This window comes from Halichondria panicea, chromosome 5, assembly GCF_963675165.1.
Source record: "Halichondria panicea chromosome 5, odHalPani1.1, whole genome shotgun sequence".
NCBI lineage: Eukaryota > Metazoa > Porifera > Demospongiae > Suberitida > Halichondriidae > Halichondria > Halichondria panicea.
The window spans coordinates 949,487-972,909 of record NC_087381.1 but is presented as its reverse complement, the minus strand read 5'-3'; the positions used below and the strand labels follow the sequence as shown (position 1 = coordinate 972,909).

Sequence of the window (23,423 nt, the reverse complement as noted above, 5' to 3'; positions counted from 1 at the left end):
ACATGCGCACTGTAAATACATTTCAGCGCCTGGTATAGTATGTTATTCGATGGCACACTATAATACACGTGGTGTTAAAAGCAGTTGTAGAAACTTAAGGTGGGGGCCGGGGATATCTTTCACATCTTACAAAAATACTGAAGAAGTATCAATAGCTAAATGAACCTAGGAGGTGTGTTATTTGATTTCTTAGCAAACTATTTAATAGTGTTAAAAGCAAGTATGAATTAATAAGTATGTGTTACCATGGAAATGCAATGCGTGTTTTACAATAAACGGCTGCATGTGCTGTTTCTGTGTTGTATCAACTGCACCTACATGATTGTGCTTCTCGTTGAGTGGCATGTGTTATAGTTATACACTATATCACTTGCACACACGTACGTCATTTCACTGTGACCATGCCAACACTATAAACATATTAAACATAATAATAATTATACCTGTGAAAATAATGTCACCTTAAACAAGAATGCATGCAACAGGAAACGTACGTAAACTATACATACATGCATGCACGGGGCCACATATGATACACATAACTATATAGTAGGTGGCCATAAGGTGTGCCATGCTCTCTCGATCCCACTGTACTTCCAGCCAGTATCTCTTCCACGTAAAACAAGGCTCAATGATCTTAGCTTTAAAATCTGAGTACGTCATATTTAATTATTTATCACTGCAAACCTATAAGTTATATGGATAGTGAAGAGGCTGTTACTGCCAGATTTTACATCAGATGTCTCAACAACAACCCGATTATAATTCTAGCTTTCTACTTTAGTGACTCTTTTCCATTGTATTGGTACGGGATCATTTCAGCTGAGCTCTAATTACGTACCTCGAATTATCACCGCAGTATTATGCCTATAGCATAGGCCTCGAATCCTGGCTGACATATTTTAATAGGCCTGGATTCGAGGCTAAGAGTAGAAATTGTCCGCTGTGGCGCCTCTTATGTATTATTATGGCTGACTAGCCTCGATTCCAGGCCGATTCTAGCCTTGAATCGAGGCTAGGCCCTGGCCAGTTCAGAAAACATTATAACACGTCATTGTTTAGTGCGCATGCTCACGATTAAAATAAACTGCAAACAAAATTCATTAATGAATAGTCAAGCTTTAATTATAGATTTACTCTAAGTCTTTCCATACTAAATAGGGAATAGCTATTGAAATGTGTAAAATGAGTCCACTGGCTGTTCTCTCCGTGTTAGTTATAGTTCTATCAAAGTCAGTATTGTGTGTTCAACAACCTTCAAACATATTTGAGATTGTGGGAATGTTCACTACAACGTCTACTGACCCCAGTATTAGAGACACCTATGGAATATATCCTAGAGAAGCAGCAAGGCTGGCTGTGGAGCATGCAAGAGAAGAGGGTCTTCTCACGAGGCACAATTACGACCTAAAATTGTTCGAATTTGAGTCAAGATGTGATCAGACTGGTGCGGTTATTGCCTACCTGGAGTATATTAGAGATACTGGTTAGTTTCACTTTCACTGTAAATATTAATTACTGTCAAGGTATTATTCTAGCGGGTATATTTAGAGGGCATAAATCTTCGCGAGTTTCGCTGATTAAGCGTGTACTATGAACTAGTATTGCATACATGAATGCTGCCGTGAAAACTAAATGTGACTAATGAAATCTTTTCTAACGGTTTTTCCGCGAAAGTTTATACCCTCGAAATATACCTGCTATACGGTACAATTATATTAACGCATGCAATGAAAATGGTTGTTGAATAACTATCAAAATGCACATGTCATTGCTATGGTATACAAGACATTGGACTGGAATTTTTATTGTAAAAGAAATTAATGGCTTCAGCATTATTAATCAAGCATGCCTATAAGGCCAAGAGATAAACTGTTGGTATTTGACACTTCGCAATCATAATATTTACTTATCAACACATAGGGTACATGCCAAGAGCTAGTTATCTCTATGAAACTCAACGTGACTGCCTTAATTGCTATCTTTTTATCTGGCACAGATTTTGATCCAGATATTCCTAATGCGTACTTGGGCCCAGTGTGCAGTGTGTCAACTACATTGACTGCTACGATAGCCAGTCAGTACATAAACACTGTACAAGTCTCGTATGGCGTCTTGTCACCTCTGTTTTCCGATGTCACCACATACTCATACTTTTATCGAACAGTGCCTGATTTTATTACGTACGTAGAACCGATTGCAGCAATCCTGGAGCATTTTGATTGGCAAGTGATTGGAATTGTACTTTCTGACAGTGTTCGCCATGGACTACTAAACGAAGCTTTGGTTAATTTTCTGAGAGTACGAAACTCAAACTTTAAAATTGCGACAACTGTTTCTTATTTTGACCTAGAGGGGGAAAATTTGCAAAACTCGGTTAGAATTTTCATTGGAATGGTGGGGGAATCTATGACTGCTGATACACTATGTGCTGCTTATGGAGCCGGATTGACAGGAAGAAATTTTGTGTGGATAATTCTAGGTGACTTCTTCGACGGTTGGTGGCGGAATCTTCAAAACATGGAGTGCACTGAAGAGCAAATGCTTGTGGCTATAGAATCGACACTCATATTGTCAAATATAAGGCGAATATCATATGAAACGTTCACTACAATCAAAAGTCAAAATATATCTGCATTTTGGGAAGATTTCAGTGGACACTTAAAGCATAGTACAGGTTTGGATTTTGTTGAAACTAGAGCTATCCGTGTACTTCAATCGTATGATGCTGTTTGGACAATTATCAAGGCTCTCGATATTACACTAAATGAAGGAAATTTCACTGAAACTATTGAAGACGAGAGTAACAATAGTCTGATTACTTCCGGTCGAGTGAAAAGACTCCACCGAGAGCTGAACAGAAACATGAAAAGGTTGTCGTTTGAAGGCACCTCTGGAAGAATCGAATTCACCGATGAATTTAACGGCCCACAACTGCCAACAACTACTATCTTTCAAATGCAGAACAGTTCGATTGTGCCTGTTGGTATCCATCAAGGTTCTGCAGCTGTTGATTTCTCGTTTTTCAGGTCCAATCTAACTTGGCAAAGTGAAGAGCCTCCGCGAGATAGGCCTGTTGTAAGGTTTAAAGTGGTTGAGATTTGGATCATTGTGGTAATGCTGATATTTACAGGAATTGGCTTTGTCTATGCGATAGGAATTTTGGTTCTAAATATTGTGTATCGAAAGCACAAGGTCATTAAAGCTTCTAGTCCATACATAAACATTTTAATTATTGCTGGTTTATTTTGCGGACTGTTACTTATTCCAATTATGAGTATCCAGCATTTGGATGAAGACCGAATAATACCAGATGCGGCTTACTTGTTTATCTGCAACAGTGAAGTGTGGCTGGCTTTTATTGCTCTAACACTTGCGTTTGGCTCCTTACTCGCTAAAACGTGGAGAGTGTACGTTATATTCAGAAACCCTTGGGTTAAAGCACGGCCATACAAAGATCATGTACTGCTATGTATGGTAGGAGCGTTACTAATTCTGGACGTATTTTTACTTTCACTTACGACAGGTAGAGTTCAACTTACATTAAATATCTACACCTCCCCTTCATCAGCAGAGCAGTTTGCAATCGACGCTTATCGACTATGCCTCACAGGGGCAAGTTTGTACGATCCAAGTGTGGAATTCTTAGTATGGATAGGAGTTCTTTCACTGATCAAATTGTTACTGTTTCTGTTTGGAGTTTTCCTCGTGTTTCAAACCAGTAAAATCAAAGCAAAATTCTTCCAAGACTCCAAGTTTGTTGGACTTTCAATTTATGTAACTTTTTTCACCTGTGGTGTTGGAATTCCAGTCTCATTCGGGCTATTGCTTGCTCTTGAAGAAGATATTAGTTTTGTATGTTCGTCGTTAACAGTTCTACTCTGTGTCTTCTTTATTCTAAGTGCCGTCTTCATTCCACGATTTAGTCTACTCGTGAAGTACAAACAGAAAGTTCCGACGGCTGTTTTAATTGGACTTAACCCAAGTTTTAGAATCAGACGACCAACAGGGTTCGGATTAGGAGGCAAGAAAAAAGGTTTAAGAGACTCGCAAAGCACAGAGGGAAGCGTAGAAGCGACAAGTACAGTTGCATTGGTGTCTCCGTATAGTACCCTGTCCCTACCTGCACTAACGAGTACGAGGTGTGATAATGATCTGATTCCGGATACAGTATGGGAACCAGCTTATGATGAGGAGCCAACCTCACCAGCTAGAGTCATTTCGGGGGAGGATAATTATGCTGTCAAGGTATGTACCTTTAAATTTTGTATAGTGCATGTCACATATACTACTGATGATATAGCTCTGCTATGTTATTTAATTAGATTTAGTGCACGTGTTATGTTTCTGTTGGCATACATTTGCTCATTTGCATGCACTACACTAACTAGATCTACCAATACTCCATTGCAGAATCCGTACACACAGTTCAATAGCCCCATCAACAATCGAACCCACTGCCACCATGATGGAGACACTGTTGTTAGTACTGTGTCAATCTCTGTACAAGTTCACAATTAATCATGCCAGACTACCCAGGCTATTCCATAAAACTGACATTATTTATTCCATTTTTGTTGTTGTTCTGCATACATTGTTTGAAATACCGTACCTGTACTGACTAGACTCCACCCTATACCAGCTCCCCTGGCTGGGTAGTTGGTGACTCCATTGACTGAGTCTACTGAAGTCAGCCAATCAACATCAGCTACTAGTAACAAACTCTCTATAACAGGGAAATGTCATTGTGCGCATGCTCAGTATATAAAGGGAGGTGGGGCTGCTGACCAAAACAGAGCCCGTGGGAGGTGAACCAGCAAAGGGGGGGTGGGCAATGGAATCTGACCGCAGCGAAGGGTGCGCCGTGTTACGGTGCATCCCGTTCACACACCCTAAACCACTAGAGCACAAAGAAGGGTCGAACAAAGAAAGTCTGACTCTCGAACATCATACTGTGGAATTACTTCGATGGAGGTTCAACCAGCTATTGATCTGAGCAGCGTTGTATGTTACTACAAAACCATCAACTATCCAAGCTTAGAAGCCTCAAGGCCTGCACCTGATCAGCCACCCTCAACTACCCGACTATTTCATCTACAAGGCACTGCTGAAGTGGAATTGAAGAGCTTTTCAAAAGGCTCCAACGCTAGCTGTATCAGAAATAATCGATCTATGTCCGGTAATATCATTCCTTCTTTGTTGAAACAACCAGTACCAATAGCGAAGAATGTCGTGACTAAAGGTGTAGCATCGACAGTAACGAAATCAAAAATTCCGGCGTCTTGTTCCCCTTCTCTATCAATCAAGAACGGTGAAATTTTGAACGGAAACGGAAGTGCCTTCAAACTCTATCTCGTACCTAGTGTTAACCCTCAACTAAAGGACCCCTCGACGGTCGTACAGAAAAATACTGTTGAAAAATCATCACCATCCACTGTGGGAGAGCTGCTTCGAAACACGGAGAAATCTATGGCAGCCATCAAAATGATACTCCCAAGTGCTGAGCCTAAAGATCTACCCCAGAATGGTAGAAAAATTGCTCCTCGGCCTCCAAAGGAAGTCACCCCTCCTCCAGCTCCGGCAGCGGCGGCAGTAAAGAACGAAACAAACAATCTTTGCTGCAAAATCTGCGGCTCTCTAACAAGCAGTAAGGAGGACTTCAAGCAGCACGTGAAAGATCATGCTAAGATTACAACGGCACCTCAGAAGTCACCTGATAACTCGAGGGATCCCGCCTCCTCCCAGATGCGACACCAGTGTCCGCTATGCTCGGCGTCGTTTGCTCGAAAGTATCGCCTCACCATTCACATCCGAACGCACACCGGTGAGAAACCGTACAAATGCAGCTCGTGCACTAAGATGTTCAAGGACTCGGATCACCTGCGCAGACACGTGCGCACTCACTCGGGTCTGAAGCCGTTCCAGTGTGACGTTTGCCCCAGGACATTCGCGGATCGGGAACACTTGAAACGACACCTCAATTGTCATGCCTTAGGGAGTAAAAGACTGCGACCTTTTTTGGACTTGAATAGGAGAATTTAATTTAAAGACTTTGTGTTATTTAACTCTAGATGTTGAATGGTTCGGCTGATAATAATTTATGCACACACGCATGGAATCACTTTTTTGAAGATAATTATTGGTGTATCAAGATGTACTTATAATTATAGTCCTGTACTAGCCTCAATAATTATATCCCAAGCCGTACTACTTCGATCCTTACGAGACTGGCTAGCTTAATTGTTACGTGATTTGTCTATTGTGGTCACACTAAAAGCAAGTCGCCTTTCGTAGTTAATGAGGCCTGAAATGGGGTCTTATATGAAGCATCAACCCTAGTGAAACGATCCATGCAATTAGTATGCATGTTTTCAACCTGTACCATGTGTTAACATGCATGCATGCAGGCGATTGTTGTGTCTATAATTATAGGCCCATGATGTCATATAAGGGTGACCACCATAGCCAGGTCTTACAATACATATGTCTAGCTATAGCTATAGCTGTGGTGATTGACTCTGTATAATGCAGGTAACGTATATGTCCTTACTTCATAGTATAATGTAGGTATAATTTCTGATATCATAGAACAAGGAGTACGGAAGCAATGGGTAGTAATAAACAAAATGAAAAGGTGTGACAATCGATCAAGATACTAGAATGTTCAAAGGTAATAGTATAATAGTTATGGAGTGTTAAGAGACGTTGCTCACGACGATCCCCAGTCAAGAGTTTTGACAAACTCTTCCTCAGTGAAAGACAAAATCTTAGCAGCTTCAATGTGCATCTGTAGTGGAGGGGGGAGGGGCATTCAAGACAAGTAAACACACAGGGAGCAGTAAATATACCGGTAGAGTGTACACAAGCAAGAGTGAGTAGGAGAGCGTACAAAACAACAAAACAGACAACATCTTAGCAGCCTCAATCCTCAGTGTGCATTTGCATGGAACACACAGGGAGCAGTAAAGATGCTGTACATGCAAGAGAGACTAGGATACAGACACAAAAGCAAAGTATAGGTAACTTAATTATAGCATAGGAGTGAGGTTACTCTTATGAAATACCCGCTATCTCTGTGTGTGTTGTGGTGGGAGGGTCTGGTACAGTTGCTATGCTGTGTCACGAGGAGACTTATTGCCAGGTGATAGACTAAAACAGAACACCTTACATTTCTTAAAACAAGGGACTACAAAGAAAGTACAAATTCCATCCTTTCACCGTTCTCAAACACTGTCACAGAGTAGGTATATGATCTAATGATATTAAGAGCATTTGTGTCCAACCAGGTTAGCTCCATAACAGTAGGTGTGGGGGAGAATGGCAGAAACCCAGATTACAAGTTTTGTAAGCTCCATGTCCGACTGACTAGAAAGCTTTAATTGATACACACATGCCAGCAACAGTTAGATCATAAAGGTGTGTTCCCGACCACAACAATGGGCTATCTATAGTCCACCCCCTCCCCAGTTGCTAGGTTACCCGTGGGATGTGGCCACAGTAGTGTACACACAAGGGGTGGGCATTGTGTCAACACTACAATTAATAGGACAGTCCCACCCACACACCCACGCACCCTCACAACATGTTCAACAGTACTGTAGGAGAGTTGACACTCCTTGGGTGCAAATGGATCAGCTAATCGATGTAAGCATTCAGTGCTCCCTACTTAATAACATTGACCACCTCTCTATTGAGACCACTCAGTACTGTCCCTACAATGCTATCACTATTGACCTCCCTAAAGAGACCACCTCTCTATTGAGACCACTCAGTACTGTCCCTACAATGCTATCACTATTGACCTCCCTAAAGAGACCACCTCTCTATTGAGACCACTCAGTACTGTCCCTACAATGCTATCACTGTTGACCTCCCTAAAGAGACCACCTCTCTATTGAGACCACTGTCCCTACAATGCTATCACTATTGACCTCCCTAAAGAGACCACCTCTCTATTGAGACCACTCAGTACTGTCCCTACAATGCTATCACAATTGACCTCCCTAAAGAGACCACCTCTCTAGCTCACAATAATCAGCAATGACCTTGAAGTTTCACAAACATGTAGTTAATCTTTCATTTCATCTACATGAACATTACCACCAAAGTGTAGCAAGATAAGATAAGATATTATTTACCTTTTGTCTTTTTAGAACGTCAATAAGTTTCATCTGTTTCTTGAAACCACCAATGAGTTCTGTTTTCTGTCTCTCCAATTGTTTATTGTCAGCAGTCAACTGGTCTAGTCTCTGACGATCAGCCTTACTGGAGTCCTGAGACAAAGACACACACAACGGAGTAACTGGAACACACGTACACGTAATGCAATGTGTACATAAAAGTATTTACTACATTGTTGTTTTTTAGAGTGAAAAACTCATTGCAAATGAGCCAAATCAGCAGGAAATTTGAAAATTTTTGCGATCTGGCAAGAACCGTGTTACTGTGCAATGTGTACATAAAAGTATTTACTACATTGTTGTTTTTTAGAGTGAAAAACTCATTGCAAATGAGCCAAATCAGCAGGAAATTTGAAAATTTTTGCGATCTGGCAAGAACCGTGTTACTGTACATGTAGGTCTTCATGATCTTATTTTTAAATGGCAAAATTCACAACAAATGTTTTGATGCTCGTAAAACATTCTAGTAATACGTACGGCAGGGTTTTAATTTCAGGGGGAAATTAGAGGGGCTTCCCCCTCTCCCTGGATTTCGTTTGCCCTCTCTTAGGAATTATAAATTCAAACATGGAATCAACATTAGCTCTCCCTAAAATTTGATAATGGAAAATTTCCTGGACATTGGATCGATGATACTAAAGTTATGGCCGCTGAAAGATGTTTAACTACAACCCACCCCTCCGTTTCATCAATGGTTCAGGGACTCTTTCAGCTGCCATAACTTGAATTCCGTTGATCCAATATCAATAATTTTAGGATTTTCTGAAAGCTTACAAAGACACCTTTCATATGGTGTCATCAAAAATCATATTTGAGAGATAAAAGAATTTGTCAATTTGGCGATACCATGGTCCAAGGCCGAAAAATGACAAATTAGGACCCCGAAAAAAATTTTTGATTGAAACACATCATTTGAAAGGTCTCTTTCTAAGCTTTCAGAAAATCATAACATTTTTGACATTGGATCAACGGTACTGAACTTACGGCTGTTGAAAGATGTTCACAACCCCCCTCCCCTGTTTAATGAATGGTCAGGGACTATTTCAGCTGCCATAACTTAGATCCGTGGATCCAATATCAACAATTTCAGGATTTTCTGAAAACTTACAAAGAGATCTTTCAAATGGTGTCATCAAAAATCAGATAAAAACATAGCCAGTTTGGCAATACCATGGATTATGGCTGATTGCCCATCGTCAAGGCCGAAAAATGACAAATTATGGCTTTGACAAAAATTTTGGATTTAAACACATCATTTGAAAGGTGTCAAGCTTTCAGAAAATCTTATTATATAGAAATTTGGGGTTGAAGTATTTGCCTCTTGGAAATATCCTGAAATAAACAATAAACCCTAGGTAAGACATGTAAATTAAACGACAGTTGATATGGGAAATTTCACATTTCTAAGAAAGAATAGCTGGCTTTGCGGGATGAACTATTCTGGAACTATAGACCATAAATGTCATGGCAACCATGACCAAGAGAAGAGGTTCTAATTTGTTTACACATTTGAAATCGCAGAGCTGATAATTTAAATTTAATTCCCCCACCTTGGAGTCAGCCCTGGCCTTGTGCAATGCTGCCTTGTACTTCTCGACTTCCTCCAGAGCTCTGTTTAGTCTCACCTCCACACTGCTCTGAGTACTGGCAGCCTTACGTTGTGACCCCTTCAAGCCATCCAGCTCCTACGGTGGGTGGGGGGGGGGGAGGGAGGGGGTACGGTGGGGGGGGGGAGGGAGGGTATGGTTGTGTGAGCCATTTGATAGTTTATTATAGATACTTCCCCTTACCTACATGTATGGATATAAAGCTTCTTTACAGCCTGAAAAATAGACCCCTTCAAGCCATCCAGTTCCCATGAGGTGGGGGTGGGGGGGGGGAGTGTGTAAGCCACTTGATAGGTCATATAATACGCACAAATAGTATACTTCCCTACCTACCTACGTATACGTGTATGGGTTACGTGGCATCGTGCTGTGTACTTAGGAGTATAAAATGCAGCTACACCCGGGTCTCAGGGTTAGGTATGGTTATAGAGTTCTGATTGCTAATACACACGTGATGTCATGATGATGAACATTAGGGTTAGGGTTAGTACTGCTAGATGTACTGCCCACCATGACCCACCTTCCTGAGAGCCATTAGCTGTGTCTTATGTGTCTAGAGGTGGTTACCACCCGCCCACCATGGACCCACCTTCCTGAGAGCTACTAGCTGTGTCTCTAGTCCATTACTCTTGTGCTTGTGTGTCTCAGAGAGTGCTCTGAACTTGTCCACTTGTCCCACTAGAGCTGCGTGCCCTCGCTGAGCCTTCCCTGCTGCTTCACTGACCTCCTTGAACTGTTTCTCCGTCTCCTGGAGACACTTCTCCTGAGGGGGGGGGATAATGGTAGTCACAATAAGTGAAATAATATATAGCCTTTGTTTAAATTGGTGGATTTTGCTCCATTGTACATACACTGTAGATCTCTGATCCAATTAAAGATATGATAGAGACCTTCTTTAGAGCTACGTACATGTACACAACTTGGCAAGATATGTTTTCTTATCTAATTCAGATTCTCCTAACTCAAGTTGTGGGCACTCAGAGACGTCTACAATTTAAATATCCAGCTATACTTATGTAGTGCGCACACAAACAATATTTACACAAGGCGTTTAATTCACATTGAAATTTGGATGTCCTGCACGTAAATCAATTTACTCACAATATCTACAGCAATATTAGCTTCTTAGTGTGCATACCTTTTCCCTGTTTTCTTGCAGGAGCCTGTCCATCTCTTCTTGCATCACTCTCAGCTTGGCCTTCAAGAACCGAACAGTCGCCTCTGAAGAAGAGGAGTGGGTGGGTGTGGTGATGATGTCATAATTACAGTAATGGACAAGAATAACAGTATGGAACTTAATATAAGTACACTTGAAAAGGCCAGCATTTAGACTTCTACGCGTATTTCTAGGATTGGTATACTGGTATACATGTATATACAAAAGTAATGGACACTTCCCAAGAAAAAGCAACTGTAATAATTATAACGGCCAGGTCTCAAATAAACAGTTTGTATATATACAAAACAACCCCCTCAAAGAAGCAGGCCATCTCTGTATAATGGCAAAACTTAATTGTTCTCCCGCAAAATCCACTATAACTGGTTTCCAGTTATCACCTGCTCCCATGCCCTCCGCCACTTGAGGGATGATGTCATCATCACTGAGTGTGGAGTTGCCCTCTAGCTCCAGTCTCTCCATTGCGCTCTCTATATCCGGCCTTATGGAGGTGGTCTGAGAGGGGGGAGGGAGGGAGGGGGAGGGAGGGGGGAGGGAGGGAGAGGGGGAGGGAGGGGGGAGGGAGGAGAGAGGGAGAGGGAGAGGGAGAGGGGGAGGAGGGAACTGATGGTTATAAACTGCTACCCCACAAATACAGTATTTAGTGCATCAGTGTGTGTATGTGGTGGGTGTACAATCAGAGGTGACTGTCTCGTCTAGTTTCTTAACTGTCGGTTTGTCAACGTTACTGGGGATTCGATCAAACGGCAGTGTAAACTTGAAATCAACGATCCCAGTAATACATACCTGAGCTAAAGGTCCAAACACATGCTATGGAGACTTTGAGGCCTATTAACCTGGCTGTATTATAGAGGGTGGCTTCCTTCATATCTACAGTTACAGCTTGTGCAAGTGCATACCTGAGGAAGGGGTTTTGATCTTGGCTTGGAATGGGGGTGGCCCTGTGCTGATGAGGAAGTTTTAGAACGTGACTGAGACGGCCCTGTTGGTTTGGAATGGGGACGCCTCTGTGTGGACGAGTGAGGTCGAGTGGGAATAGAAGATTGGGATTGTGCTGTTGCCATGGATACTGTACTCGGTCTGTATACATATACAAATATACAGGCATGACAATTATAATTATATAAGTTAGATAACGATCAATAGTTCACCTTTGTTGAGATTTAGATTTGACTGACGCAGATGTATTCGAAGCTAGATTGTCTTCGTTCAAAAGGTTGCTAAGCAACTCGCGAGGGGAGTGACTGGTGTGGAAGGGTGAGTGGGCGTCATTGTAACTATGTGGAGAGTGTGGGCGTGGCGATGCATCCTCCATAAGAGCAGAGAGGTCCCCCTTCTGAAAAAATTAGACGATACAAATCAAGAGAGCATTTTTTTAACATTTTAGACGTACACATGCACAATGTACGTATTGTAGCGTATTAAAAGTAAATCTAGTGTTATGCCCCACGCAAAATTATCGTAAATAAAAAGCTCCAAAAAATATGGGTGTGACTTTCTTACCAAAAGTTCTTCAGCTTCTTTGACCAGCTCCGACGTTTTTGCTTCGATTTCTGCATTGATACGCCTGGAACAAAAACAGACAGTGTATAGTCACATTTCTTTGAGGTACCTTCCTTACCTATACTCCTCCTCTTTGGCTCTCAGCTTGTCAGAAGATGACTTGGTGGCTTTCTTGCTAGCTGGTCGTGGAGGTTTGTCTGTTTTGACGTTTGTTTTGACAGTCCCTGCGCTCTTGCTGCGTACAGAAACGGATGAAACTGCATCTCTGGTGAATGACTTAGGCTTGGCACTTAAGACTGAGCTCATTGCAGCTTCCCAGTGCTTGCAACATTCGCTATAGGCAACAACAGTGACTCAAAAGCTAAATCTGTGTAGCTACACGCGTACACACACCACACAAGATCTACTTTGCTTTGAGCCCCTCCCCCTTCCTTGCTGACCTTGCAACAAAGCTAGCTAGAGCACAAACAAAATGAAGAAGTTTATCCAGGGGAAAGTGATGGACTACAAGTTCAAGAAGGCTGGGGATGGCCACAAACTGACTGAGGAGAAAGCTCCACCATCACTGCCTCCATCACAGCAGGGTAGGTACTATCTCAGACATCATAGCATTCTATCTCGACTCGACTGACAATGGTTGAGGAAGTTTATTCATACTATCGAATGAAATGAATCTACTAGATCAAAGGAGATGTACTAGAAAATATTGACGCATCTACCAGCAGTAAATAGCTAGTAATAGAGCATCAAATAGTTATTAAATGCAAACTGCGATATAATATTATTTATTTTATCTTTACAATTTAATTTACATCAATGTCTTGTTCGTTCTCTCCCCCCATCTCAGCTACCGGGCGACGCCCACCCTCCACCTCCGCCCAAGTGGCTGGTCAGGCCGCACTCGCTCGACTGGAACAGAAGGACGCCAAACCACGACCAGTCAAGAGCACACACCGTGACCCCTCAGACAGTCCTGGTTAGTTCTGATGAGGAATGTGCCCACACTGGTCGGTGGTGGTGGTTGGTATACTAACCACCATTATACAAAAATAACCACGTCTTAGTGTACTGTATTATTAAAAGAGGCAAATTTGAGTGAAAGAGAAAGATTGAATAGCCACCAAGCACTTCATGTTATGTTTCCTCATTTCTTCCTTCTTGCTTGTGGAAATGAGGTACATTTGAATGCAGTACACGTATTGTGCTATTAATTAAGTAATCAATCATTCTATCGAAACTGGCTCTCACAATTACTGTGATCGATCAGTTTCTTTAGTCTCAGATTTCTCCCGATATTGATGCTATCTTACCCCGGCCCCACTCCCTCCCCCAGGTCCCAGTAGTGGTAGTGGAGGGGGCAAGACGCTGTGTGCCCAGCCCAACACACCACCCACAGCACAGGTATATTTATATTTGTATAGGTTTATAGAGGATCATCTCACTAACAATTGCATAATGAACGTACAATTATGTGCATTTTAATTCAATGCTGCATACCACATTCACCATAAATGTACTTATCACATTAACACTCAATTTATCTCTACTCAGGGTCCACAAGAGCATTTTACTTGATACCACATTTACCATTGATGCTTGTCATAATTATTAACACTGCCCCTCCCTCCCCCCTCCCCACCCCCCCTCCCCCCCTCCCCACCCCCTCCCTCCCCAGCGTTCCCAAGAGCCCAGAGTGGAGGTGTTGGACGTGGCCTCGTGCAGTGTAGTGGTCCACATGATATGCCCTGTATGTCAGCACAGTGTCCCCTACATCTCTCTACACTCTCATCTGGAGCAGTGCTTGCAAGAGGTAATTAAATCTCACTGCATTTCAAGCTACATATAGGGTTTTTTGAAGGAAATGGTAACACAGTAGGCTGCTTGGCCTCTTGAGGGTGTTCCCCTAGGGTTCTATCCAATATAGGTGAGGGGGTTCTCCTCTATCTATAATACATGCTTACTTTTATCAATATCTGCCTGTTCCCACGTCCACTTTTTTTGTTTTTTATTGGCTGTATTCATGTAACTTCCTGTCTGTCTGTCTCACTGCAGGAGTACCTTCAGGAGCCGCTAACTGCATCAGTGCACATGGTTCACACGCTCTGTCAGGACCAGGAAGTTAGAAAGACGTGCATTGACACCCTGGGCAAGTATGTCTCGAGATTGTTACCATGGACACTCTTACATCATTGATTAATATTATTGTGCATTGTACTCTACCTTCATTAAGTGGGCAAATAATTTCAAAACAAAACCTTTCTTCGATTATGTATCCTCCTCAGTCACTGTAGCAACGGCATCTTTATTATTCTTACCACTTCATTTCAATAAATAATTCCAAAGCCTTAATCACGTAGTGATTGAAGTTACAGCATTTCTTTTGGATAGCATGTAGTACTCACTGTAATGCGCTTTTGGATTTCTACATGAAAGATGCATGCATGAAATACTTTTCGTAATTGTCATTCAAAGAGTACGTGTGGATCTTAAGTGCGTTCCATTAGTCACCATAGAAATGACATATCACTTTCCGTTTAATTGGTTTAATTCACCACAGTGATGCTGTTTGCCGTGTTTATTGGTCTTCTTTTAACCATAATCCAATCATGTGGCTGCACTCTTGTTGGTATTCATGCATTGGCTTAAGAGTGCAAGCTATAGGGCAGCTAGCTATACTACTTTGTACGGGTGTCTGTATAGGTGCTGAGTTAGCTATAGGGTAACCTACTGCTTTGTACGTGTGTCTATTTACTGAGCTTAGCTGATTGAGGCGATGACGTGCGGTTTCAGTAAACTTGTGGATTTCTTCAAACTTGAGGAGTTACCAGCAGACTTTGAGAAGAAGGAACGCTGGCCTGACACTCATTCTATGATGTACACGGGTGGAACTATTCGTCCCATTATAGATGGTAAAGTCGATAAAGTCGAAGCTATTGGATTTCACGAGGGAAAGGTCTATGCTGTCGGTACTGAAAATCACGTGAGGGCCAAAATGAACAAATTCAAACCAAGCTGTATACATCTCTCTGATGAGCAAGCTCTTATTCCAGGAATGATTGACCCTCACTTACACATTGTGCCCAAAGCTGTTTTCATGGCTTGGGAAGATTTTAGTCCTTTTAATGGCCAGAAATTGCGAAAGAATTACAACCTCGACTACCTCAAGAAAGCAATTGCAAATGCCAAGTCGAAGTTTGGGAATACTGACACTGACAAATGGATCTTGGGGACAGGGGTAGATCCGTCTCTCATGCCTTTCACCATTGTTTCTGACGGCTTGAACCAGTTGACCTCTCTCGGTACTAGTGCTATAGATGCAATGGAGGACAAGAATCCAGTTTTCATTATGGCAGCTTCGGGGCATACTGCGTACGTGAACACACCTGCACTCGAGCGAATATACCATAGCTTGCTCAACGTAAAGCTCCGAGAAAATTTCCCCGAATTCGAAGATTATAACAAGTTTGTCTGCGACCAAGGTGGTCTTCAAGAAGCTGATAATATGAAACCAGCGTTCCTTGCAATCCCGCTCACCCAGCTGCATATTCTGAGCTTGTACAAGAACATAGACAGTTTCGTGGACGAGGCTCTATCACGAGGAGTTACTATGATGTACGATGCGGCGGCCATTGCCCCAACTATCGGAATTCTCAACGTTTACCTCTTGTTCCATCAGAACAAGATTAGAATTGGCTATGCTAAAGTGTGCTCCTCGCTTGCTGATGTTCAGAAGCTCCCAGATTATACACCCATGAGCGAGTTTAAAAACAACCACGCCGGTTCCGTTAAAATCGTTTCCGATGGTTCTAATCAAGGTTTGACGGGTTATCAAAACGAACCGTACTGTTGCGAACCTGGTAAAGAGGGTGCATTTAATTTCCCGCACGATGAGGACAAAATTACATCTGATTCTGAGTTTGCCATGATGGTTAAAACCGCTACTGACAAAGGATGGCCGCTAATGATTCATGCCAATGGTAACAAGGCCATAGAGTTCACCCTAGAGGCTTACAAGTTGGCTTTAGAAGGAAAAAGTGGATTGACAAAACGACATCGAATTGAGCACTGCTCATTGGTCGATGACAAAACACTGGACCGTATCAAATCGCTTGGAATTTCTCCTAGTTTTCTGATTGGTCATGTTGGCTATTGGGGTTACGCTTTCAAGAACGCGATTTTAGAGGATAAAGCCGATCTTTTAGACATCTGTCAGTCGGCTTTGAAGAAGGACATGTGTATTACACTCCATAGCGATTGCTTCGTTACTCCTATCGGTCCGCTACGTCTAATGGAGCAAGCTATAACGAGAATTATGGAAGAGGATCCAGCCGAAAACGTTCTGAACGCACAAGAGAAGATCACACCTGAACAAGCTCTGAAGGTTGTCACGTACAATGCAGCTTGGCAGTGTCATGTTGAGAAGTGGATAGGATCTCTTGAAGAAGGGAAAATGGCCGATTATGTGATTCTTGGTGAAGATCCGATCACAAGAGCTGATCCAGTGGGCATTCGTGATATACCTATTCTCGAAACCTGGGTCGAAGGTCGATGCATGTACAAAAAGGACTAACATTTACTATACAATTAAAGACTCTGCTATAATTATATAATAATAATTATGAATCTATAGTTTTGTGTAATTTATTTTGGTGATAATTATTATTAATTTTGTCATTCAATTGAAAAAAAGACAGGTTTTAATTTACACTTACTGTCTCGATACTATAATAATTATACGTTATGACCATTTGTATACCGTATAGCGGGTTATTTCGTATGCATGCATGCGTTGAGAAAAAAGTTTGTATTGTGTAGAGGATAAAAATTAAAACTACGAAATTGTTCTACTGCAATACGTTCAACGTCACTAAGAATACGACATTTTTAATTGGGCAAATTATATGAAAATTAGCATCAACAAAAATTACCCACTATATACGGTATAGTTGCCACATACAATCATGCATGTATTGTTCACACTCTCAGGTACCTTGACAATATTTTGAGCCACCCTGGGGAGGAGAAGTACACAAAGATACCGTGCAACAACAAGTCATACAAGGAGAAGGTGGAATGCGCACAAGGGGCCACTCTCTTTCTCGAGGCTATTGGTTTCCAACAGAAACTGCTGCCACACAAAGGTACACATTTCAACCCTATTATATTTCTACGGGAACCTCATTAAAATGTGCATGCCAAAGTTATAAAAGTACAATCTATGGCGGGGACTAGAGAAATAGTTTTTGATCTCTATATGTCCCCTCTCAGTGTTCAAAGGAGATTGCATTCCTCACATGCCTCCATTCATGTGTGTTCTGTCTGCATGTGTGTGCTGTCTGCATGTGTGTGTGTTGTCTGCATGTGTGTGCTGTCTGCATGTGTGTGCTGTCTGCATGTGTGTGCTGTTTCCTCAAATAGGAAATTTATATTGGCCTGCACATGCATCCGCTGTTCAATAGTTCAACAACTGATAATTATGGTTCATTAAAATAGTTCCCACATTCATATAGAGAATCCATGGAAGTGAGTATCACATGCACTGTACGTTGCTAATGCGCATTTATCGCTATAGTCATTTTACTTTTCATGCACTCTTGACGTACATCCGTTATTTTTTCGATCAGATGCTGAACAACTATTCTATGTGCTACCAATGGAAGTGGCTGCCAGTTCATCACATTTAGAGGCACACAGAGAACTGCTGACATCAGCACAACCTTTAAAGGCAAAGGTTGATAGAAATCTGCAGGTATTCAAGCCGTTGTCCCGAGCAACACATTTTGACCTACCGAAACACTTCTTCAACTTAACACTGGAGGAAATAAAGAAAGAGCAAAAACAAAGGTGCGTTTGTTCTAATATTCCTCCGCTTCTCTTTGACAGAACTGTTACAACTGTGTATACACGTTTAGTACAACTGTCATGTATAATTATGTGCAGACTTGCACCTTTTGAAATCCGTACTAATGAATTCTCCACTGAAATATTGTTAAGTCACACCCCCTCATTGCCCCCCCCCTTACAGATCAGAGTTGGCTGAGCGTGAGTCAGTGTTGCGTACCAAAGTCATGAGAGAGAGAGACAACCTCAAAATGACCCTGAGGCACTATCGGTTTGCTCTAATACGAGTTAGAATGCCGGATGGACTTATTATTCAGGGTAAGTATGTATAGTGTATGTGTAACTATACGCACAGTCGCTACTACTATGTCGTCATAACTTACTTTAGGATTGTGCATTTACAAGATGCATTTTGTAGCCCTGTGAAAGGCCTATCTAACGATGTGCTTAGATCAGTGATTGCGAATTGTTCTATTATTCTATTCTCGAAGAAAACGTAAAGGTTTTATGATTTTTTCTGTTTCAATAGCTAATTTTAAATAATGAGTTAGGATGTATAATTATTTCACAATGTATTTGTAGCTGAAGAAAAAGCATGGGCGGTATATAGGTAGTTTTTATAACATCATTTTTGTTTACAGGCGATCTCCCTGCATACCACCCCCTATATAGGATGCACACATTTGTTCATTTTACCCCCCTCAGGAGTTTTCCGACCAATGGAGAGGGTGGGTGAATTGCGGACTCTGATATCCTCTGCCCTCCTCCACCAAGACCACACCTACTCACTCTCAGCTATAGGGAAGCCCCTAACTGATGATATGGCTACTCTCGCTGCAGCTGGACTGGTAAGACGTAATCCTATTGTACAATAGCAACTGTATATGCATGGATATACGATTTCCTCTGCCATTTAGATAACATTTTAAAGTTGTGGAGCACAACAGGCTATGCGGTTATATCAGTTTGTAGGACATTGTGATTTAAGATTCTACCAGCAGTTGTGCGGTTTAGATGTGTTTTTTGTCAGTTGCTGTATATGATCCTTGCAATTGAGGATAGTCTCAACACACACACTTTTTGTTGTATACATTATATCAACTACCGTGCACAAGTAGTTATAATGAAACTAATGATGCTTGACCACACTGTGCATGCAATCAATGATTATGATGACTCCCTGCTATATATGTATATATATATATATAATTATAGGTACCATCTGCTATGCTGAACTTCTCCTGGGATACCAGTAGTGGACCACCACCACAGCCACCGTTTTTAACCCCTGAGTTGCTGGCAAGGGTCCAGGAACTGTGATGACTCAGAAGTAGAAAAACTTGATTGTAATCATAAATCATATAGACTGTCATTGACTCATTAATTTCTTTGTTTCATGATTTTGTGCATTAAATGCAATAATTATGTGAAGCTGCTGCTTTGTGAAGAAAAGAGCATTCTATTTGCAATCTACATAACATCAATGCGCATGCGCAAAACAAGTGCCTAGGACGACACAGAGACCAGAGGCTATCAGTCCGGCCACAGATCGAGGCACGTCTGCAGCAGGTCAGAGCAACTCAAATGTTGACTCATGAGGCCACACAGGCACGCTTGCAGCAGCTCACATGCTAGAAGGTTGTTGTTTTTTTATCAGCAATATTATTGTTTTGTTGTTGTACTTGGGTCCAGCAAGAGTTCTTGTGAAATAACCTTGCTCCCACTGTTATCGGGTGCATGCACCCAGCTAGCTAGCATACTGCTGTTTACTTGATCATGCATGCATTGGCTAGTATTGAATCCAGATATACAATTTGCGCACGCTCGCCCCAAAAATGCTCTGCGTGCTCCTATAGTGGTAAATCATGTGTTGAATGTTCACATTCTCAGGTATCTTGACAATAATTATTTTGAATCACCCTGGAGAGGAGAAGTACACAAAGATACCATGCAACAACAAGTCATACAAGAAGAAGGTGGAATGCGTACAAGGGGCCACTCTCTTTCTCGAGGCTATTGGTTTCCAACAGCAACTGCTGCCACATAAAAGTACACATTTCAACCCTAATTTATGTTTGTATAGGGATCCTCTAATACAATGTCGTGCGCAGACGACCATTCACGTGCCCTAAATTTTCACTGCTGTTTATTCATTCGATTATCCCGTTATCTGGCCTGCAAGTCTGGAACCAAGGTGTCCGGATAATTGAGGTTCTACATAATAGTTAGACACTGTTTTCGAGGTGTCTATGGGATTTAGAAGCCCAAAGGCACTGATTTAGTATCCCGAGCGTAGCGAGGGTACTAAAGTGGCTGAGGGCTTCTAAATCACATGGACACCGACAAAACAGTGTCTAACTCATTTAGATACTAGTGCGCATGCACAAACTGCTTGACTACAATACAATTACTTGACAACGGAATACTATAGGTATACTAAGTAAATTTGCAGGTATACTAAGTCCCATAGTATACCTGCTCTGAGGCACTTTTCCCATGTACTTCCCATGTAGATCTTATCAACTAGTGTCTAATGTATAATACGTACATTATATATTATGACTACCGGTAATTGAATATAATAGTTTCACTCATTATTTGCATGGGCAAGGCAATAGCAACATAAGTTTTCACTGCATGGTGCAAATTAGGAGTCGACCTAGCGTTCAATTGGAGACGGATCGGCCTGGGAACGAGGCTAGGTGCAAATTTTTTACTGCATGCTTCAGTAAACATTTATAGGTATAGGGAATTGCTATAGCTATATCATGCACGTTCATAGCAATACAACTGCTATATATTCTATTCTTGGTTTTATAGAGCTAGCTATACAGTGTGTAAAAACAAAAATGTAATCAGCGGATGTATATTTCGGCAATCTCAATTGGTGAGTCTTCATCGTATAAAGGTTGATTAGCACAAAGCCTCGACTCAATATCGTCTGTAGTTGGTTGAGGGAGTTGCTTGCAGAACCACGATGGATTGTTGAACTCACAGCAAGTACTGGCACCCCCGCATCCCTGACCGTCCCAGAGGGGATCCACAGATCTCAACTAACAATAATATTATTGGCTACACCTACACATGTAATTGATCTGAAGTGGTTGCTAGGGAGATATTACCTGTTCAAAACCAAGCAGCCTCTGTGATTATAAGTGCAGTAAACATCATGCTGTCAGGGTAGAATATATTAAAGCTATTTGCTTGTCGACTTCCAGTTTCACAGAAGTAGTCTTCACCGATGAAGGGAGGTACAACTCCAGTGTAGGGGAGGTCAGATCTTGTGCAAGGACATACGATACAAGACGAGAGACTTATTTAAGTAGAAGCAATCAAGTGGCAGTGATTAACTGTTTGTCAATCTGGAAAGGTCACGAACCCAGCAAAGCAACCTTTAGAGCACTGATTAGGATCTTACTGGATCTGGGGAAGGAAAAGATTGCTATCAAGATCTGTCAGTACTTGAAAGAAAAGGTAGTGTAATAATTATGTATATACTGTTAGTGTACATGCAGTGACTGTGTTCAGCAAACTTATGAACATGTTGTTTACAGTGTGCTAAATGTAATTTAGTATAATTACCAACTGGAATTCATGTGCTTGAGTTACTAGTACTTTCTTTACATGCAGACCCAGTGATCTATGAGTGCTGAGAGTGACTGACTGTAAAGCTAGAGCTATGTGTAGGACTATTGTTCTGAATTGAACACATGTAATAAACATTGTTGTTTGCTGTGTGTGTGCTTTTGTTACTGTAGTACCCATGCACTTGCTCCAAATTGTGAGTGTGGAGAGGAATATAATCTGTTTAACACTTGTTGCATTATTGATCTTTACCTAAACAATTTTGCTCAATTATATATACGCCGCCCACTTGTTTGTCTGGAATCGAGGCTATAATTATTGTTGATACCAAAAAATCACTAATGCATCAGCTGTAGCTACTCATTACATGACCACATTGTTACATGAGACTGTCCACATACAAACACTCAAACTCAATGTTGGATTTATAATACATGTAATTATAACGTCACATGCAGTAAAAGCTGGGTGCAGTGTCAGTTAAATACCACCTGCAATTGCGGCTACCCATGGCCACAGATCCAGTCGTGTTCTCCGGCTGAGTCAGCAAAAAACGTTTGGCCTGGAATATAATTAAGTCAACCCTCAAGTGATGCCCGGATAATGCATTCTACACATGCACGTATAAAAATGTATTATAAGCACTGCAGGTGAGGCACCATCTTGTAGTATATACATGCAGGCCTCTTGAGAAGAATCTTCCAACACCTTTCGCTCGAACAAGTAATTAAAAAGGAGAGGAAGTGGGTGTGGGGACGAGGCTAGTACGTATTTTTATATATAAGTGCTGCATGCTATAAATAATTGCATTCCTTTGTGCATTTTATTGGATTCTGTTATTGAACATTCTGCCTGAACAAAGTGTTGACAGAGTTATAGTTTTTGATTATATAATAATTATTGTAAAGTTCCACAACATTTGCTAGGATTGGCCGGGGAAACACCAAAAAGCATAGAACAAGAAATCCCCACGAGAACATAACTCCATCCGTTATATAAAACATCATTCTCACGTATATTTTAGCCTCGTCCCCACACCACTTGGAGTAATAGTTTTTACTAGTTTGCATATTACCGTATAGCGCGAAATTTTCGAGGAACTTATATTTCGTGGAATGGCCTCTAAAAGCATTTCGTTGCACAATGTTCGCGGAATGACTGCTTACCGGAAGCCACGCCTTTAAATCTTGCATGTTATAGCAGGTAAAGAACGATTTTCGTGGACTTAATTTTCGTGTAGGATTGCTAACCCACGAAATCCACGAAAATTAAGCCCCTCGAAAATGTCGCGCTATACGGTATTATAATTATGCATGCATGGGCATGGCAATACAGCAAGTATAATGAATAAGTTTCGCTGTGTGGTGCTAGTATGAACTGCTCAGTACAAAGTTAGGTAGGGAATTGCTCACTGACTACAGCTATCATGCATGCTTATAGCAGTCTGCTATATATGCGTACTACTCTTGAACTTATAAACAGCTATAGCTAGCTATAATATTATAGTGCATACGTACATAATAACGAAAG

At 41.4% G+C, this 23,423-nt stretch overlaps 5 protein-coding genes across 6 annotated transcripts in view; 4 read left to right on the top strand and 1 right to left on the bottom strand.

Annotated features, from left to right (window-relative positions):
* The first annotated feature begins 1,125 nt into the window (after positions 1-1,125).
* LOC135336700 (gamma-aminobutyric acid type B receptor subunit 2-like) lies at positions 1,126-4,603 on the top strand. Its single transcript, XM_064532558.1, has 3 exons — positions 1,126-1,486; positions 2,000-4,248; positions 4,414-4,603. Exons 1-3 carry the CDS (start codon positions 1,177-1,179, stop codon positions 4,519-4,521), a joined length of 2,667 nt encoding a protein of 888 aa, XP_064388628.1. The 5' UTR covers positions 1,126-1,176; the 3' UTR covers positions 4,522-4,603.
* A 227-nt stretch (positions 4,604-4,830) lies between these two features.
* LOC135335709 (early growth response protein 1-like) lies at positions 4,831-6,153 on the top strand. The gene has a single exon (XM_064531253.1). It carries the CDS (start codon positions 4,969-4,971, stop codon positions 6,040-6,042), a length of 1,074 nt encoding a protein of 357 aa, XP_064387323.1. The 5' UTR covers positions 4,831-4,968; the 3' UTR covers positions 6,043-6,153.
* A 397-nt stretch (positions 6,154-6,550) lies between these two features.
* On the bottom strand, positions 6,551-12,918 carry LOC135336378 (testis-expressed protein 9-like). The gene is made up of 10 exons (XM_064532139.1): positions 12,586-12,918; positions 12,468-12,531; positions 12,116-12,300; positions 11,864-12,044; positions 11,345-11,459; positions 10,926-11,008; positions 10,377-10,550; positions 9,731-9,865; positions 8,139-8,273; positions 6,551-6,787 (listed from the first exon to the last, which is right to left on the bottom strand). Exons 1-10 carry the CDS (start codon positions 12,771-12,773, stop codon positions 6,710-6,712), a joined length of 1,338 nt encoding a protein of 445 aa, XP_064388209.1. The 5' UTR covers positions 12,774-12,918; the 3' UTR covers positions 6,551-6,709.
* The window catches only part of LOC135336379 (UBX domain-containing protein 6-like), a 28,517-nt gene continuing 18,002 nt past the window's right edge, over positions 12,909-23,423 (top strand). Inside the window, exons 1-10 of one of the 2 annotated variants that reach the window (XM_064532140.1) lie at positions 12,909-13,051; positions 13,315-13,443; positions 13,801-13,868; positions 14,143-14,277; positions 14,520-14,617; positions 17,454-17,608; positions 18,092-18,311; positions 18,493-18,626; positions 19,014-19,156; positions 19,524-19,744. In XM_064532140.1, the coding sequence (XP_064388210.1) occupies positions 12,940-13,051; positions 13,315-13,443; positions 13,801-13,868; positions 14,143-14,277; positions 14,520-14,617; positions 17,454-17,608; positions 18,092-18,311; positions 18,493-18,626; positions 19,014-19,156; positions 19,524-19,628 (1,299 nt within the window). In that variant the 5' untranslated portion in view covers positions 12,909-12,939 and the 3' untranslated portion in view covers positions 19,629-19,744. Of the gene's footprint in view, positions 13,052-13,314; positions 13,444-13,800; positions 13,869-14,142; positions 14,278-14,519; positions 14,618-17,453; positions 17,609-18,091; positions 18,312-18,492; positions 18,627-19,013; positions 19,157-19,523; positions 19,745-23,423 lie in introns of those variants that run through there. The other variant, XM_064532141.1, reaches the window with a different exon arrangement.
* Positions 14,667-17,138, top strand: LOC135336377 (putative amidohydrolase YtcJ). Its single transcript, XM_064532138.1, has one exon. It carries the CDS (start codon positions 15,241-15,243, stop codon positions 17,035-17,037), a length of 1,797 nt encoding a protein of 598 aa, XP_064388208.1. The 5' UTR covers positions 14,667-15,240; the 3' UTR covers positions 17,038-17,138.